This window comes from Pseudophryne corroboree, chromosome 8, assembly GCF_028390025.1.
Source record: "Pseudophryne corroboree isolate aPseCor3 chromosome 8, aPseCor3.hap2, whole genome shotgun sequence".
NCBI lineage: Eukaryota > Metazoa > Chordata > Amphibia > Anura > Myobatrachidae > Pseudophryne > Pseudophryne corroboree.
Genome location: NC_086451.1, coordinates 284,769,834 through 284,787,317, shown reverse-complemented (window position 1 = coordinate 284,787,317; position 17,484 = coordinate 284,769,834). Strand labels below are relative to the sequence as shown.

Below are 17,484 nucleotides of genomic sequence, written 5' to 3'. Positions count from 1 at the left end.
GTGTTGGGCCACGCAAAGGGTTTAGTGGCCTTAGTTGCCTTCTTATTGCCCACTAGTAGCTTATCAATAGGTACTGCTAAAGCTTTACGTTTCATTAACTCAAGGTTCTTGGGACAATAACCTCTCTCCAAGAATTTTTTATACATTAGATCAACCTGCATCAGAGCTTCAGTTCTATTGCTGGAAATACGTAACACCCTTAAAAATTGACTATAAGGCAAAGAATCTTTTAACGCCTTAGGGTGTGCACTAGAAGCCAACAAAAGATTATTTCTGTCAGTAGATTTAGTAAATAATGACGTATCCAAAACGTCACCCTTTCTTGTGATGGTTACATCAAGATAATTGACTGTATCTCTGCTAATCTGGTAAGTAAATTTAACAGGGCTGTTAGACTGGTTATGTTCTTCCATTAAAGCCACAAATTCACATTCCAAACCCTGCCACAAAATGAGCACGTCATCTATATAGCGAAAATATGCAAATATTTTACTAGCAACTGTGGGGTTGGTGAAAAATACATCCTGCTCAATCATAAACATAAAAGAATTTGCTAGCGACGGAGCCACTGAGGACCCCATCGCCACACCGGATGTCTGCAGGTAATATTTCCCATCAAAATAGAAATAATTTTTGGATAAAATCATTTCTAACAAAGACATAAATAACTCTATATCTGGACCCACATATTTCACATTATTAGCCAGCAGCAACCTCACAGCCAACAGCCCCTGTGTATGGGGAATACATGTGTATAAATTACATACATCAACAGAAATAAGCAACAAATCAGTAGGTAATGAGGGTAACTTTCTCAACGACATAAGCAATGACGTGGTATCTTTCAGAAAAGTAGGTTTAGATTGAATTAGTGGCTGCAGAAAACCATCTAAATAAACGGTTTTCTGCAGCCACTAATTCAATCTAAACCTACTTTTCTGAAAGATACCACGTCATTGCTTATGTCGTTGAGAAAGTTACCCTCATTACCTACTGATTTGTTGCTTATTTCTGTTGATGTATGTAATTTATACACATGTATTCCCCATACACAGGGGCTGTTGGCTGTGAGGTTGCTGCTGGCTAATAATGTGAAATATGTGGGTCCAGATATAGAGTTATTTATGTCTTTGTTAGAAATGATTTTATCCAAAAATTATTTCTATTTTGATGGGAAATATTACCTGCAGACATCCGGTGTGGCGATGGGGTCCTCAGTGGCTCCGTCGCTAGCAAATTCTTTTATGTTTATGATTGAGCAGGATGTATTTTTCACCAACCCCACAGTTGCTAGTAAAATATTTGCATATTTTCGCTATATAGATGACGTGCTCATTTTGTGGCAGGGTTTGGAATGTGAATTTGTGGCTTTAATGGAAGAACATAACCAGTCTAACAGCCCTGTTAAATTTACTTACCAGATTAGCAGAGATACAGTCAATTATCTTGATGTAACCATCACAAGAAAGGGTGACGTTTTGGATACGTCATTATTTACTAAATCTACTGACAGAAATAATCTTTTGTTGGCTTCTAGTGCACACCCTAAGGCGTTAAAAGATTCTTTGCCTTATAGTCAATTTTTAAGGGTGTTACGTATTTCCAGCAATAGAACTGAAGCTCTGATGCAGGTTGATCTAATGTATAAAAAATTCTTGGAGAGAGGTTATTGTCCCAAGAACCTTGAGTTAATGAAACGTAAAGCTTTAGCAGTACCTATTGATAAGCTACTAGTGGGCAATAAGAAGGCAACTAAGGCCACTAAACCCTTTGCGTGGCCCAACACATATACTCATTTAAGTCCTTTTGTGACTAAAACTGCCAAGAAACTTTGGCCTCTTGTCCAGACTGACAGGGATTTAAATCTGTCTGATTCTTCATTAATGCCTTGTTATCGCAGGGGCAAGAATCTTAAAAACTTTCTGGTTCGGACGGATATTACAGGTATGGGAGGTGATACAGTACGGGGCACAACCTTTTGGGGATCCCCTAAACATGGCTGTTTTCGTTGCCCGAACTGCACGACGTGTGGCTTTTTACAAACAGGTGCTGTATTCAATCATCCCTATTCTGGAAAAAAGTTTTTCATTAGACACCACCTTACCTGTTCAAGCCAATATGTGATTTATGTGATCACTTGCCCTTGCTCTTTACAATATGTGGGGAAAACGGAGCGCCAATTTAAAGAGAGAATGGCACTTCATAGATCGGCGATTAAAGCCGCAATTCTTAAAGGCACTAGTGATCAGCCTTTAGCTCGCCACTATGCTACTGCTAAACATAGCTTAACAGCAATTAAATATAGAATGATCGATCATATTCCTGTCCTTAACAGAGGAGGTGATAGAAAAAAACTGCTCTTACAGCGGGAGACACAGTGGATTGAAAGGCTTGGTACACTTTCCCCTCGAGGGTTAAATGAATCACTAGGGTTACACTGTTTCTTGTGATAATAAGATTGTTGCATCTTTAATACATTAGTATAGATGGACACACAGCATGTTACTTTATAAGCTATCTCCAGGTAAGGAATTATCTTAGACTATGGAGTGTTTATTAGCACAGGCATTCCGTTCTGTTGGATATGTAGCTACTTTTGTATATAGCTACATGAGGAAATACTTGTTCTAAAAAGTCTAGTGCTTGTTGTTGGTTTTTAATATGGTCATTTTTTCACCTTTTTTATCTAGATGTTTTTTCACATGTATGTGTGAGTTCTGTGATTTATACATTTTTGATCACTGTGATGTTTATAATGTGCATTTCTTGTAATTGTGAACTTGATTCAGCTGCCTGCACGCCACGCCCGACACCACATTGATTGGTAGTGGGGTGGGACCTGACGTGCAATGTGTGGTTTCACTGATGCTATATATATGGTGTATACACAATGGTTTCTTATGCTGTCTGATAATCTTGATAAAAGTGCCGCCGAGCACTGAAACGTCGATTTAATCCAAGATGACTTTGTAGTCTTCATTTATTTGTCCGGAGTGCCGCCGAGTGGTGTGTGGATATATATATATATATATATATACATACTGTAATATACTATATATATATATATATATATATATATATATTTTATGAGGCATTAGTATTAGCCAAAATTCACATTATAGCACACAGTATGAGCCAAAATTCACATTATACCACAGGGTATGAGCCAAAATTCACATTATAGCACACGGTATGAGCCGAAATTCACACTATAGCACACGGTATGATCCGAAATTCACATTATAGTAAACAGTATGAGCCGAAATTCACATTATAGCACACGGTATGAGCCGAAATTCACATTATAGCACACGGTATGAGCCGAAATTCACATTATAGCACACAGTATGAGCCGAAATTCACATTATAGCACACGGTATGAGCCGAAATTCACATTATAGCACACGGTAAGAGCCGAAATTCACATTATGGCACACGGAATGAGACACAATTCAGGGAAAGTGACAGCAGGGATGTAGGTACAGGGAGAGGGGGGTGTAGTATGGTATGCTGGCGGCCGGGCTCCCGGCGGCCAGCATACCGGAGCCAGAATCCCGACCGCCGGCATACCGACAGCTGGGCGAATGCAAATGAGCCCCTTGCGGGCACGGTGGTGCGCTACGCTATCTATTCTCCCTCCAGGGGGGTCGTGGACCCCCAAGAGGGAGAAAAGGCGTCGGTATGCCGGGTGTCGGGATTCCGCCATTGGTATACTGTGCGCCGGGAACCCAACAGCTGGCAACCTACATACCACCCGGGAGATGGACAGGTAGAGAGACAGAGGGTCAAGGAGAGTGACAGTGGGATAGGGAGAGAGGGTTTGGGAGAGTGACAGCAGGGACAAAGGGAGAGAGAAAGGCAGCAGAGTAAAAATTACCTATTGAGCAGTGGCGATGCGGAGGAGGCTGTGGTCTGCAGTGCGCTGAATGAGGAAGCTGTGGGAGTTGGCATAGGTGCAGAGGAGACTGAGGGCAGCGGTGATGCAGCGGAGGAGGCAGAGGGCGGCGGTGATGCAGTGGAGGAGGCAGATAGCGGCTGCGGTGCAACAGAGGAGGCGGCTTTGGTCGGCGACCTTTGGTGCGGTTCCTATGACCGCCACTACTATTTCAAATCTGCCACGGACCGGCAGCCAATCAGAAGCGGCTGCGCGGCTATTCCTGATTGGCTGCCAGTTTGAGAGAGGTCTGTGACATGCGGAGGCGGGGATCTTCTTCAGTCAGTGCTCGAAGTGCCGGCCCATTTTGAGCACTGTATGTATGTATGTATATATATATACATACATATGTATTTTCTTTTTTTATATAACGTACATATAAGGATCCCCCATCCCCCCCACCCCTTATAAATCCTGCATTAGCCATTGGAGAGGGAGAGAGATCGAGTGGGTCAGTGGGAGCGGGCGGGAGAGTCTCTTACCTGACTCAACCCAGTCCCAGCCACAGCAGGTCTGTAATGGAAGGGAAGGCAGGCACTTCTCGGCATTAGGCCACGCCCCCTTTAACACCCGCGAATCGCGGCACTTCTCTGTGCCGTGAGCCAGCCTTGGTAAGGGTAGGGGGTGAGAGGGCGGCGGGCAGCCCCGTTGAACTGAGTCTGGGAGGAGGGTCTGCACACAGCCGCATCCTGCCGCTGGTGCTCAGTCCCTGCAAGGAGGAGCGATGTGCGGTCAGCTGAAAGACCGCACATCGCTCCTCCTGTATATCGGCGGCGGCGCCTCTCCTATTTTGGGGGGGTGGGATGAGCTGCCTCCTTGCCCCCCCAGCTCCGACGCCCCTGCTCCCAACATGACCCTCTCCAGGAGGGACAAAATGCTCTGCTTCTAAACTTTTCTCTTAATTTATGATTGCTGGCACCTGTTTTTAACAGGTTAATGGATAAGAAAGGTGTTTCAGCACAGGTGATGGCAAGCATATATTAAGAGGGAAGTCCAGAAGCAGAGCCTTCTGTCCCTCCTGGAGAGGGTCATGTTGAGAGGTATGCATATGAGCAGTGTATTCAGAATCCGATAATACCTAGGATTTAATGTTTATAATTTGGGTATTTCGAAACCCAAAACTTAGCCAGATTAATAGAATCCATGGATCCGGTAATATAGTAACAGAATCCCTAATTCTAATTACAGTTCTGCAATGTGATGGAAAACATAACCATGTTGTCACTTGGATGAAAACTAAGGGGTACATTTACCAAGGGCCTAATCCAGATCTGATCGCAGCAGCAAATTTTGGGGGTAATTCCAAGTTGATCGCAGCAGGATTTTTGTTAGCAGTTGGGCAAAACCATGTGCACTGCAGGGGAGGCAGATTTAACATGTGCAGAGAGAGTTAGATTTGGGTGTGGTGTGTTCAATCTGCAATCTAAATTGCAGTGTAAAAATAAAGCAGCCAGTATTTACCCTGCACAGAAACAAAATAACCCACCCAAATCTTACTCTCTCCACACATGTTATATCTGCCTCCCCTGCAGTGCACATGGGCCCTCATTCTGAGTTGTTCGCTCGTTATTTTCCTTCGCATCGGTGCGATTTTCCGCTAACTGCGCATGCGCAATGTTCGCACTGCGGCTGCGCCAAGTAAATTTGCTAAGAAGTTTGGTATTTTACTCACGGCATTACGAGGTTTTTTCTTCGTTCTGCTGATCGTAGTGTGATTGACAGGAAGTGGGTGTTTCTGGGCGGAAACTGGCCGTTTTATGGGAGTGTGTGAAAAAACGCTGCAGTTTCTGGGAAAAACGCGGGAGTGGCTGGAGAAACGCGGGAGTGTCTGGGCGAACGCTGGGTGTGTTTGTGACGTCAAACCAGGAACGACAAGCACTGAACTGATCGCACTGGAAGAGTAAGTCTGGAGCTACTCAGAAACTGCAAAGAAAAATCTTTTCGCAATATTGCGAATACTTCGTTCGCAATTCTGCTAAGCTAAGATTCACTCCAAGAGGGCGGCGGCTTAGCGTGTGCACTGCTGCGAAAAGCGGGTAGCGAGCGAACAACTCGGAATGAGGGCCATGGTTTTGCCCAACTGCTAACAAAAATCCTGCTGCGAACAACTTGGAATTACCCCCTTTATTAGCTAATGGGCAAAACCATGTGCATTGCAAGGGGGGGAGGCAGATGTAACATGTGCAGAGAGAGTTAGATTTGGGTGTGGTGTGTTCAAACTGAAATCTAAATTGCAGTGTAAAAATAAAGCAGTCAGTATTTACTCTGCACAAGAAACAAAATAACCCGTCCAAATCTAACTCTCTCTGTTATATCTGCCCCCCCCCCCCCCCCTGCAGTGCACATGGTTTTGTCCATTAACTAACAAATTTGCTGCTGCGACCGGATCTGAATTAGGCCCTAAGATGGGAGTTCTATTTAAAATGCGATTTTGCCTATAGCAACCAAACAGATTCCAGGTATTATCTTCTAGAAGGTGCTAGAATCTGATTGGTTGCTATGGGCAACATCCCATCTTAAATAGAACACCCATCTTAGTAAATTTACCCCTAAGATTTACACACTCAGTTCCAGCCTTGCCATATAAATATCCTTGCGAATCCTTCATAGAAATGGGCGTGGAACATTTAGGTCTAGGGTGACCAGTATTGGTCGACAGTAAGTAGGTCGACAGGGTTTCTAGGTCGACTTGAATAAGGTCGACATGAGTTTTTTTTCTTTCTTTTTTTGGTATCCTAGAAATTGTCAACCTAAGTGTGGTTGACCTACTGTAGAAACCGGATACCGTACAAATAATGTGAACATGTGGCACTCCAGTTGCTGTGAAAATATGTATCCAAGCATCCCTTTCACAGTTTTTCTGTTATGACATAGTAAAACTGTGGCAGTGCTTGCTGGGATGTGTAGTCCTACAACAGCTGGAGTGCTACACGTTGCCTACCGCTGGCCTATACAAACATTTAAGTTGCATCAGTGGTAGAAAGTGATCTTCATAGAGGGAACTTTCATTAAGAGAACACTTAATGCAAACACTGCTCAATCTGTACCATCTATTACACACCCTGAAGCCACCTTCATATATAATTCTGTGTGATTCTATAATACTGTATATTACGGCATGTTTCACAATTATATTAATTTTAAAGTAGATTATAATTTTTAAAACAAAGTAGAAAAACTAATATACCTATAAATATTTCTTCCATTAACAGGAAGCTATAGAAAGATTTAATGCTCCTAACAGCAGCAAGTTCATCTTCATGCTGAGTACCCGTGCCGGAGGCCTTGGAATTAATTTGGCAACTGCTGATGTGGTGATTTTGTATGATTCAGACTGGAACCCTCAAGTCGATTTACAAGCAATGGTTAGAAATACATGCTTTTTTTTTTAAAAAAAGTATTAAGTATTAGTCAGTATGAGTTTCCTTTTAACATATATGGATATGGTGTTTAATGGTAGGTCTTTGCTGAGCAACTTTTTGTTCTGTTGTGAAAATGAAATGTGACTAAATTACTGATTAATGTTATGACTGTGATATCAATTTCCCTTACGAGTGCCATGCTTGGATTGTGATAAACAGTGTGTCAGTTGTTGGGTATATGGGTGGCTGTCAAAAAGCCAATTTCTCTAACGTCCTAGAGGATGCTGGGACTCCGTAAGGACCATGGGGATAGACGGGCTCCGCAGGAGACATGGGCACTTTAGAAAGACTTTGGATCTGGGTGTGCACTGGCTCCTCCCTCTATGCCCCTTCTCCAGACCTCAGTTTGATACTATGCCCAGTGGAGACTGGGTGCATTTCAGGGAGCTCTCCTGATTTTCCTGTAAATAAAGTATTTTAGTTAGGTTTTTTTATGTTCAGGGAGCCTGCTGGCATCGAGGGACTGAGGAGAGAGAAACAGACCCACTTCTCTGAGTTACAGGGCTCTGTTTCTTAGGCTACTGGACACCATTAGCTCCAGAGGGATCGGTACGCAGGTTTCACCCTCGCCGTCCGTCCCAGAGCCGTGCCGCCGTCCTCCTCGCAGAGCCGGAAGATAGAAGCCGGGTGAGTATGAGAGGAAAAGACTTCAGAGGCGGCAGAAGACAGCTTGATCTTCATAGAGGTAACGCACAGCAGTGAAGCTGTGCGCCATTGCTCCCATTCACCTCACACACATCGGTCACTGTAAGGGTGCAAGTCGCAGGGGGGGCGCCCTGGGCAGCAATATAAACCTCTCCTGTGGCAAATGTACATATATACATGTACAGCTGGGCACTGTACATGTATATAAAGAGCCCCCGCCATGTTTTTAAGAATTTAGAGCGGGACAGAAGCCCGCCGCCAAGGGGGCGGGGCTTCTCCCTCAGCACTCACCAGCGCCATTTTTCTCTACAGCACCACTGAGAGGAAGCTCCCCGGACTCTCCCCTGCTTGATACCACGGTGAAAGAGGGTTTTAAAGTAGAGGGGGGGCACAGATTTGGCGCATATACATACTTGAAAAGCGCTACTGGGTAAACATTCTGTGTTTTTTCCTGGGTCATATAGCGCTGGGGTGTGTGCTGGCTTACTCTCTCTCTGTCTCTCCAAAGGGCCTGGTGGGGAACCTGTCTTTAGAAAAGAGCTTCCCTGTGTGGTGTGTCGGTACGCGTGTGTCGACATGTCTGAGGTTGAAGGCTCACCTAAGGAGGAGGGGGAGTGTATGAATGTAAGGTCTCCGTCGGCAGCGCCGACACCTGACTGGATGGATATGTGGAATGTTTTCAGTGCTAATGTTAATTTATTGCACAAAAGATTAGACAAAGCTGAAGCTAGGGTACAGTCAGGGAGTCAACCCATGTCTGTCCCAATGTCGCCGGGACCTATGGGGTCTCAGAAGCTCCCACTATCCCAAATAGTAGACACAGATACCGTCACGGATTCAGACTCCAGTGTCGACTACGATGATGCAAAATTACAGCCAAAAGTGGCTAAATGTATTCGATATATGATTATTGCAATAAAAGATGTTTTGCATATCACAGAGGAACCCCCTATCCCTGACACGAAGGTACACATGTATAAGGGAAAGAAGCCTGAGGTCACCTTTCCCTCCTCACATGAGCTGAATGAATTATGCGAAAAAGCGAGGGAAACTCCAGACAAAAAACTGCAGATTCCCAAAAGGATTCTTACGGCGTATCCTTTCCTGCCAAAGGACAGAACACGGTGGGAATCCTCCCCTAGGGTAGACAAGGCTTTGACACGCATATCAAAAAAGATAGCGCTCCCATCCCAAGATATGGCTACCCTCAAGTATCCTGCTGACCGCAAGCAGGAGGTTACCTTGAAGTCCATTTACACACATTCTGGTACGTTATTCAGACCGGCAATTGCGTCGGCCTGGGTTTGTAGTGCTGTAGCAGCATGGACAGATTCCTTATCAGCGGATATTGAGACACTTGATAAGGATACCATTTTAATGACCCTAGGGCATATAAAAGATGCTGTCTTATATATGAGGGATGCTCAAAGAGACATTAGTTTACTGGGTTCCAGAATAAACGCTATGTCTATTTCTGCTAGGCGAGTCTTATGGACCCGACAGTGGACAGGTGATGCCGACTCAAAGAGGCATATGGAGTTTTTGCCTTACAAGAGTGAGGAATTGTTTGGAGAGGGCCTCTCGGACCTTGTCTCCACAGCTACGGCAGGTAAATCGAATTTTTTGCCTTATGTTCCCTCACAATCTAAGAAAGCGCCTCATTATCAAATGCAGTCTTTTCGTTCAAATAAAAGCAAAAGAGTACGTGGATCGTCCTTTCTTGCCAGAGGTAAGGGCAGAGGGAAAAAGCTGCACAACACAGCTAGTTCCCAGGAACAGAAGTCCTCCCCGGCCTCTGCAAAATTCACCGCATGACACTGGGGCTCCCCTGAGGGAGTCCGCTCCAGTGGGGGCATGTCTTCGACCTTTCAGCCACATCTGGGTTCACTCACAGGTGGATCCCTGGGCAATAGAAATTGTTTCCCAGGGATACAAGCTGGAATTTGAAGAGGTGCCTCCTCGCCGGTTTTTCAAATCGGCGCTACCGACTTCCCCATGGAAAGGGAGATAGTGTTACATGCGATTCACAAATTGTGTCTTCAACAAGTGGTGGTCGAGGTTCCCCTGCTTCAAAGAGGGAAGGGGTACTACTCAACTCTGTTTGTGGTCCCGAAACCGGACGGTTTGGTCAGACCCATTTTGAATTTAAAATCCCTGAACCTTTACTTAAAACGGTTCAAATTCAAAATGGAATCGCTCAGAGCGGTCATCGCCAGCCTGGAAGGGGGGGATTTTATGGTATCTCTGGACATAAAGGATGCATACCTGCATGTTCCCATATACCCTCCTCATCAGGCGTACCTGAGATTTGCGGTACAGGATTGCCATTACCAATTTCAGACGTTGCCGTTTGGGCTTTCCACGGCTCCGAGAATTTTCACCAAGGTAATGGCGGAAATGATGGTGCTCCTGCGCAAGCAGGGTGTCACAATTATCCCGTACTTGGACGATCTCCTCATAAAAGCGAGATCACGGGAGAAGTTGCTGAACAGCGTATCACTTTCACTGAAGGTGTTACAGCGACACGGCTGGATTCTCAATATTCCAAAGTCGCAGCTGAATCCTACGACTCGTCTGCCCTTCTTGGGCATGATTCTGGACACAGACCAGAAAAGGGTTTTTCTTCCGATAGAAAAAGCGCAGGAACTCATGACTCTAGTCAAGAACCTGTTGAAGCCAAAACAAGTGTCAGTACATCATTGCACTCAAGTCCTGGGAAAAATGGTGGCGACGTACGAAGCCATTCCCTTCGGCAGGTTCCATGCAAGGACTTTCCAATGGGACCTATTGGACAAATGGTCCGGGTCACATCTGCAAATGCATCAGCGGATCACCCTGTCCCCCAGGGCCAGGGTATCTCTCCTGTGGTGGCTGCATAGTGCTCACCTTCTAGAGGGCCGCAGGTTCGGCATTCAGGATTGGATCCTGGTGACCACGGACGCGAGCCTCCGAGGTTGGGGAGCAGTCACACAGGGAAGAAATTTCCAAGGCCTTTGGTCAAGTTAAGAGACTTGTCTTCACATCAACATCCTGGAACTAAGGGCCATATACAACGCCCTACGTCAAGCGGAGACCTTACTTCGCGACCGACCAGTTCTGATCCAGTCAGACAACGTCACCGCAGTAGCTCATGTAAACCGCCAGGGCGGCACAAGGAGCAGAGTGGCGATGGCGGAAGCCACCAGAATTCGTCACTGGGCGGAGAATCAGGTAAACGCACTGTCAGCAGTGTTCATTCCGGGAGTGGACAACTGGGAAGTAGACTTCCTCAGCAGACACGACCTGCATCCGGGAGAGTGGGGACTTCATCAGGAAGTCTTCGCACAGATTGCAAGTCGGTGGGGACTGCCCCAAATAGACATGATGGCGTCCCGTCTCAATAAAAAGCTACAACGGTATTGCGCCAGGTCAAGAGATCCTCAGGCGGTAGCTGTGGACGCCCTAGTGACACCGTGGGTGTTCCAGTCGGTCTATGTATTTCCTCCTCTTCCTCTCAAACCCAAGGTGTTGAGAATAATAAGAAAAAGAGGAGTGAGAACAATACTCATTGTTCCGGATTGGCCACGAAGGACCTGGTATCCGGATCTGCAGGAAATGCTCACAGAAGATCCGTGGCCTCTTCCTCTAAGACAGGACCTGTTGCAACAGGGTCCCTGTCTGTTCCAAGACTTACCGCGGCTGCGTTTGATGGCATGGCGGTTGAACGCCGGATCCTAGCGGAAAAATTTATTCCGGATGAGGTAATTCCTACGCTAATAAAGGCTAGGAAGGACGTGACATCTAAACATTATCACCGAATATGGCGAAAATATTCCATCTAGGCCGTTTTCTTCACTTCCTACAAACTGGAGTGAATTTGGGCCTAAAATTAGGCTCCATTAAGGTTCAGATTTCGGCCTTATCCATTTTCTTTCGGAAGGAATTGGCCTCTCTACCTGAAGTACAGACTTTTGTGAAGGGAGTACTGCATATTCAGCCTCTTTTTGTACCTCCGGTGGCGCCTTGGGACCTTAACGTGGTGTTAAGTTTCCTTAAGTCACATTGGTTTGAAACACTTAGAACAGTGGAGTTAAAATATCTCACTTGGAAGGTGGTCATGTTGTTAGCCTTGGCTTCGGCTAGGCGAGTTTTGGAATTAGCGGCTTAATCACATAAAAGCCCCTATCTGGTTTTCCATATGAATAGAGCGGAATTACGTACCCGTCCGCAATTCCTACCTAAGGTGGTCTCATCCTTTCATATGAACCAACCTATTGTCGTGCCTGTGGCTACACATGACTTGGAGGATTCCGAGTCCCTTGATGTGGTCAGGGCTTTGAAAATTTACGTGGCCAGAACGGCTAGGATCAGAAAAACAGAAGCACTGTTTGTCCTGTATGCATCCAACAAGGTCGGCGGCCCTGCTTCAAAGCAGACTATTGCTCGCTGGATCTGTAACACGATTCAGCAGGCGCATTCTACGGCAGGATTGCCGTTACCAAAATCGGTTAAGGCCCATTCCACTAGGAAGGTGGGCTCGTCTTGGGCGGCTGCCCGAGGGGTCTCGGCACTACAGCTGTGCCGAGCTGCTACTTGGTCGGGGTCAAACACCTTTGCAAAGTTCTATAAGTTTGATACCCTAGCTGAGGAGGACCTCCTGTTTGCTCAATCGGTGCTGCAGAGTCATCCGCACTCTCCCACCCGTTTGGGAGCTTTGGTATAATCCCCATGGTCCTTACGGAGTCCCAGCATCCTCTAGGACGTTAGAGAAAATAAGTTTTTAAACCTACCGGTAAATCTTTTTCTCGTAGTCCGTAGAGGATGCTGGGCGCCCGTCCCAAGTGCGGACTACTTCTACATTACTTGTATATAGTTTTGCTTACATAAGGGTTATGTTATAATTTTCATCGGTCTTGGACTGATGCTATGTTGTTTTCATACTGTTAACTGGTTAGTATATCACAAGTTATACGGTGTGATTGGTGTGGCTGGTATGAATCTTGCCCTTGGATTAACTAAAATCCTTTCCTCGTACTGTCCGTCTCCTCTGGGCACAGTTTTTCTAACTGAGGTCTGGAGGAGGGGCATAGAGGGAGGAGAAAGTGCACACCCAGATCCAAAGTCTTTCTTAAAGTGCCCATGTCTTCTGCGGAGCCCGTCTATCCCCATGGTCCTTACGGAGTCCCAGCATCCTCTACGGACTACGAGAAAAAGATTTACCGGTAGGTTTAAAATCTTATTATTACTATAATACTGTAGTTATCAGTAACATATAATAGTATTTTCTCTAACGTCCTAGAGGATGCTGGGGACTCCGTAAGGACCATGGGGATAGACGGGCTCCGCAGGAGACATGGGCACTTTAAGAAAGAATTTAGTTCCTGGTGTGCACTGGCTCCTCCCTCTATGCCCCTCCTCCAGACCTCAGTTTGATACAGTGCCCAGGGGAGCTGGGTGCTTTTCAGTGAGCTCTCCTGAGTTTACTGATAGAAAGTATTTTGTTAGGTTTTTTATTTTCAGGGAGCTCTGCTGGCAACAGACTCCCTGCATCGAGGGACTGAGGGGAGAGAAGCAGCCCTACTCTCTGAAGCTAGGTCCTGCTTCTTAGGCTACTGGACACCATTAGCTCCAGAGGGATTGGTACGCAGGATCTCACCCTCGCCGTCCGTCCCAGAGCCGCGCCGCCGTCCCCCTCGCAGAGCCGGAAGATAGAAGCCGGGTGAGTATGAGAAGAAAAGAAGACTTCACAGGTGGCAGAAGACTTCATGTTCTTTACTAGAGGTAACGCACAGCACTGCAGCTGTGCGCCATTGCTCCACACACCTCACATACTCCAGTCACTGTAAGGGTGCAGGACGCAGGGGGGGGGGGCGCCCTGGGCAGCATTTGGGACCTCATGTTGGCAAAAGTACACATATATACAGCTGGGCACTGTATATATGTATGAGCCCCGCCAAAACTAATGTATAAGCGGGACAGAAGCCCGCCGTCGAGGGGGCGGGGCTTCTCCCTCAGCACTCACCAGCGCCATTTTTTCTCCACAGCACCGCTGAGAGGACTCTCCCCTGCTGATACATGGTAGAAGAGGGTTGAAAAGAAAGGGGGGGGGGGGGGGGGGCACATAATTAGGCGCAAAAAACTATACATACAGCAGCTACTGGGTTAACATTAAGTTACTGTGTTATTCCTGGGATATTATAGCGCTAGGGTGTGTGCTGGCATACTCTCTCTCTGTCTCTCCAAAGGGCCTTGTGGGGGAACTGTCTTCAGAAAGAACATTCCCTGTGTGTGTGTGTGGTGTGTCGGTACGCTTGTGTCGACATGTCTGATGAGGAAGGCTGTGTGGGAGAGGAGCGGGAGCAAATGAATGTGGTGTCTCCGCCAACGGCGCCGACACCTGATTGGATGGATATGTGGAAGGTTTTAAATGATAATGTTAATTCCTTGCATAAAAGATTTGACAAGGCTGATGCATTGGGACAGTCAGGGTTTCAACCCGTGCCTGACCCTCTGTCGCAGGGACCGTCAGGGTCTCATAAGCGCCCACTATCCCAAATTGTTGACACAGATACCGACATGAATTCTGACTCCAGTGTCGATTACGATGATGCAAAGTTACAGCCAAAATTGGCTTAATCCCTTCGATATATAATTATAGCAATAAAGGATGTTTTGCACATCACAGAGGAAAAAAGGGAAAGAAGCCTGAGGTAACTTTTCCCCCCTCACACAGACTGAATGAGTTATGTGAAAAAGCTTGGGAATCTCCAGATAAGAAAATGCAGATTTCCAAACGGATTCTTATTGCGTATCCTTTCCCGTCAACGGATAGGCTACGATGGGAACCCTCCCTTAGGGTGGACAAAGCTTTAACACGCTTATCCAAAAAGGTAGCCCTGACGTCCCAGGATACGGCTACCCTCAAGGATGCTGCTGATCACAAACAGGAGGTTACCCTGAAGTCCATTTATACACATTCGGGTACCTTACTAAGACCGGCAATTGCGTCGGCCTGGGTGTGTAGTGCTGTAGCGGCATGGACGGATACCTTATCTGAGGAATTGGATACCCTAGATAAGGATACTGTATTGTTGACCCTGGGGCATATAAAAGACGCTGTCCTATATATGAGAGATGCTCAAAGAGACATTAGTCTACTGGGTTCTAGAATAAACGCTATGTCGATTTCTGCCAGAAGGGTCCTCTGGACTCGGCAATGGACAGGTGATGCCGACTCAAAGAGGCATATGGAGTTTTTACCTTACAAGGGTGAGGAATTGTTCGGGGAAGGTCTCTCGGGCCTGGTCTCCACAGCTACAGCTGGAAAGTCAAATTTTTTGCCTTATGTTCCCTCACAGCCTAAGAGAGCACCGCATTATCAAATGCAGTCCTTTCGTTCACAAAGAAACAAGAAAGTCCGAAGTGCGTCCTTTCTTGCCAGAGGTAGGGGCAGAGGAAAGAAGCTGCACAATGCAGCTAGTTCCCAGGAACAGAAGTCCTCACTGGCCTCTACAAAATCCACCGCATGACGCTGGGGCTCCACTGGCGGAGCCGGGCCCTGTGGGGGCACGTCTTCGGAATTTCAGCCACATGTGGGTTCACTCCCAGGTGGATCCTTGGGCAATAGAAATTGTGTCTCAGGGTTTCAAGCTGGAATTCGAAGAGGTGCCTCCTCGCCGGTATTTCAAATCGGCCCTACCATCTTCCCTCCAAGAGTGGGAAATAGTGTTAAACGCAATACAAAAATTGTATCTTCAGCAGGTGGTGGTCAAGGTTCCCCTCCTTCAACAGGGAAGGGGTTATTATTCGACCATGTTTGTAGTCCCGAAACCGGACGGTTCGGTCAGACCCATATTGAATTTAAAATCTCTGAACCTATACTTGAAAAGGTTCAAGTTCAAGATGGAATCGCTAAGAGCGGTCATCGCAAGCCTGGAAGGGGGGGATTTTATGGTGTCACTGGACATAAAGGATGCGTACCTTCATGTCCCCATTTATCCACCTCATCAGGCGTACCTAAGATTTGCGGTACAGGATTGTCATTACCAATTTCAGACGTTGCCGTTTGGTCTCTCAACGGCCCCGAGGATTTTCACCAAGGTAATGGCGGAAATGATGGTGCTCCTGCGGAAGCCAGGTGTCACAATTATCCCGTACTTGGACGATCTCCACGCGAGATCAAGAGAGCAGTTGCTGAACAGCGTATCTCTTTCACTGAAAGTGTTACAGCAACACGGCTGGATGCTCAATATTCCAAAGTCGCAGTTGGTTCCTACGACTCGTCTGCCCTTCTTGGGCATGATACTGGACACAGACCAGAAGAGGGTTTATCTCCCGATAGAGAAGGCCCAGGAACTCATGACTCTGGTCAAGAACCTATTGAAACCTAAACAGGTTTCAGTGCATCATTGCACTCGAGTCCTGGGAAAGATGGTGGCGTCATACGAGGCCATTCCCTCCGGCAGGTTCCATGCGAGGACTTTCCAATGGGACCTACTGGACAAGTGGTCCGGGTCACATCTTCAGATGCATCGGTTGATCACCCTGTCCCCCAGGGCCAGGGTGTCACTACTATGGTGGCTGCAGAGTGCTCACCTTCTCGAGGGCCGCAGATTCGGCATTCAGGACTGGATCCTGGTGACCACGGACGCAAGCCTCTGAGGTTGGGGAGCAGTCACACAGGGAAGAAATTTCCAGGGTCTTTGGTCAAGTCAAGAGACTTGTCTTCACATCAACATCCTGGAGCTAAGGGCCATATACAATGCCCTACATCAAGCGGAGACCTTACTTCGCGACCGACCAGTTCTGATCCAGTCAGACAACATCACCGCAGTGGCTCATGTAAACCACCAAGGCGGCACAAGGAGCAGAGTGGCAATGGCGGAAGCCACCAGAATTCTTCGCTGGGCGGAGAATCATGTAAGCACACTGTCAGCAATGTTTATTCCGGGAGTGGACAACTGGGAAGCAGACTTCCTCAGCAGACACGACCTACACCTGGGAGAGAGGGGACTTCATCCAGAAGTCTTCGCACAGATTGTGAGTCGGTGGGAACTGCCACAGATAAACATGATGGCGTCCCGCCTCAACAAAAAGCTACAGAGGTATTGCGCCAGGTCAAGAGACCCTCAGGCAGTAGCGGTAGACGCCCTAGTGACACCGTGGGTGTTCCGGTCAGTCTATGTATTTCCTCCTCTTCCTCTCATACCAACGGTGTTGAGGATAATAATAAGAAGAGGAGTGAGAACAATCCTCATTGTTCCAGATTGGCCAAGACGGACCTGGTATCCAGATCTGCAGGAACTGCTCACAGAAGATCCGTGGCCTCTTCCTCTAAGACAGGAAATGTTGCAACAGGGACCCTGTCTGTTCCAAGACTTACCGCGGCTGCGTTTGACGGCATGGCGGTTGAACGCCGGATCCTAGCAGAAAAAGGCATTCCGGTTGAGGTTATCCCTACGCTGATAAATGCTAGGAAGGAAGTAACAGCAAAACATTATCACC

At 46.8% G+C, this 17,484-nt stretch overlaps 1 protein-coding gene across 3 annotated transcripts in view; it reads left to right on the top strand.

Moving 5' to 3' along the window:
* Positions 1-17,484, top strand: part of SMARCA1 (SWI/SNF related, matrix associated, actin dependent regulator of chromatin, subfamily a, member 1) — a 504,496-nt gene that overhangs the window by 289,479 nt on the left and 197,533 nt on the right. For all 3 annotated transcript variants that reach the window (XM_063937258.1, XM_063937260.1, XM_063937259.1), the window contains one exon: positions 7,147-7,299. In XM_063937258.1, the coding sequence (XP_063793328.1) occupies positions 7,147-7,299 (153 nt within the window). The remainder of the gene's footprint in view (positions 1-7,146; positions 7,300-17,484) is intronic.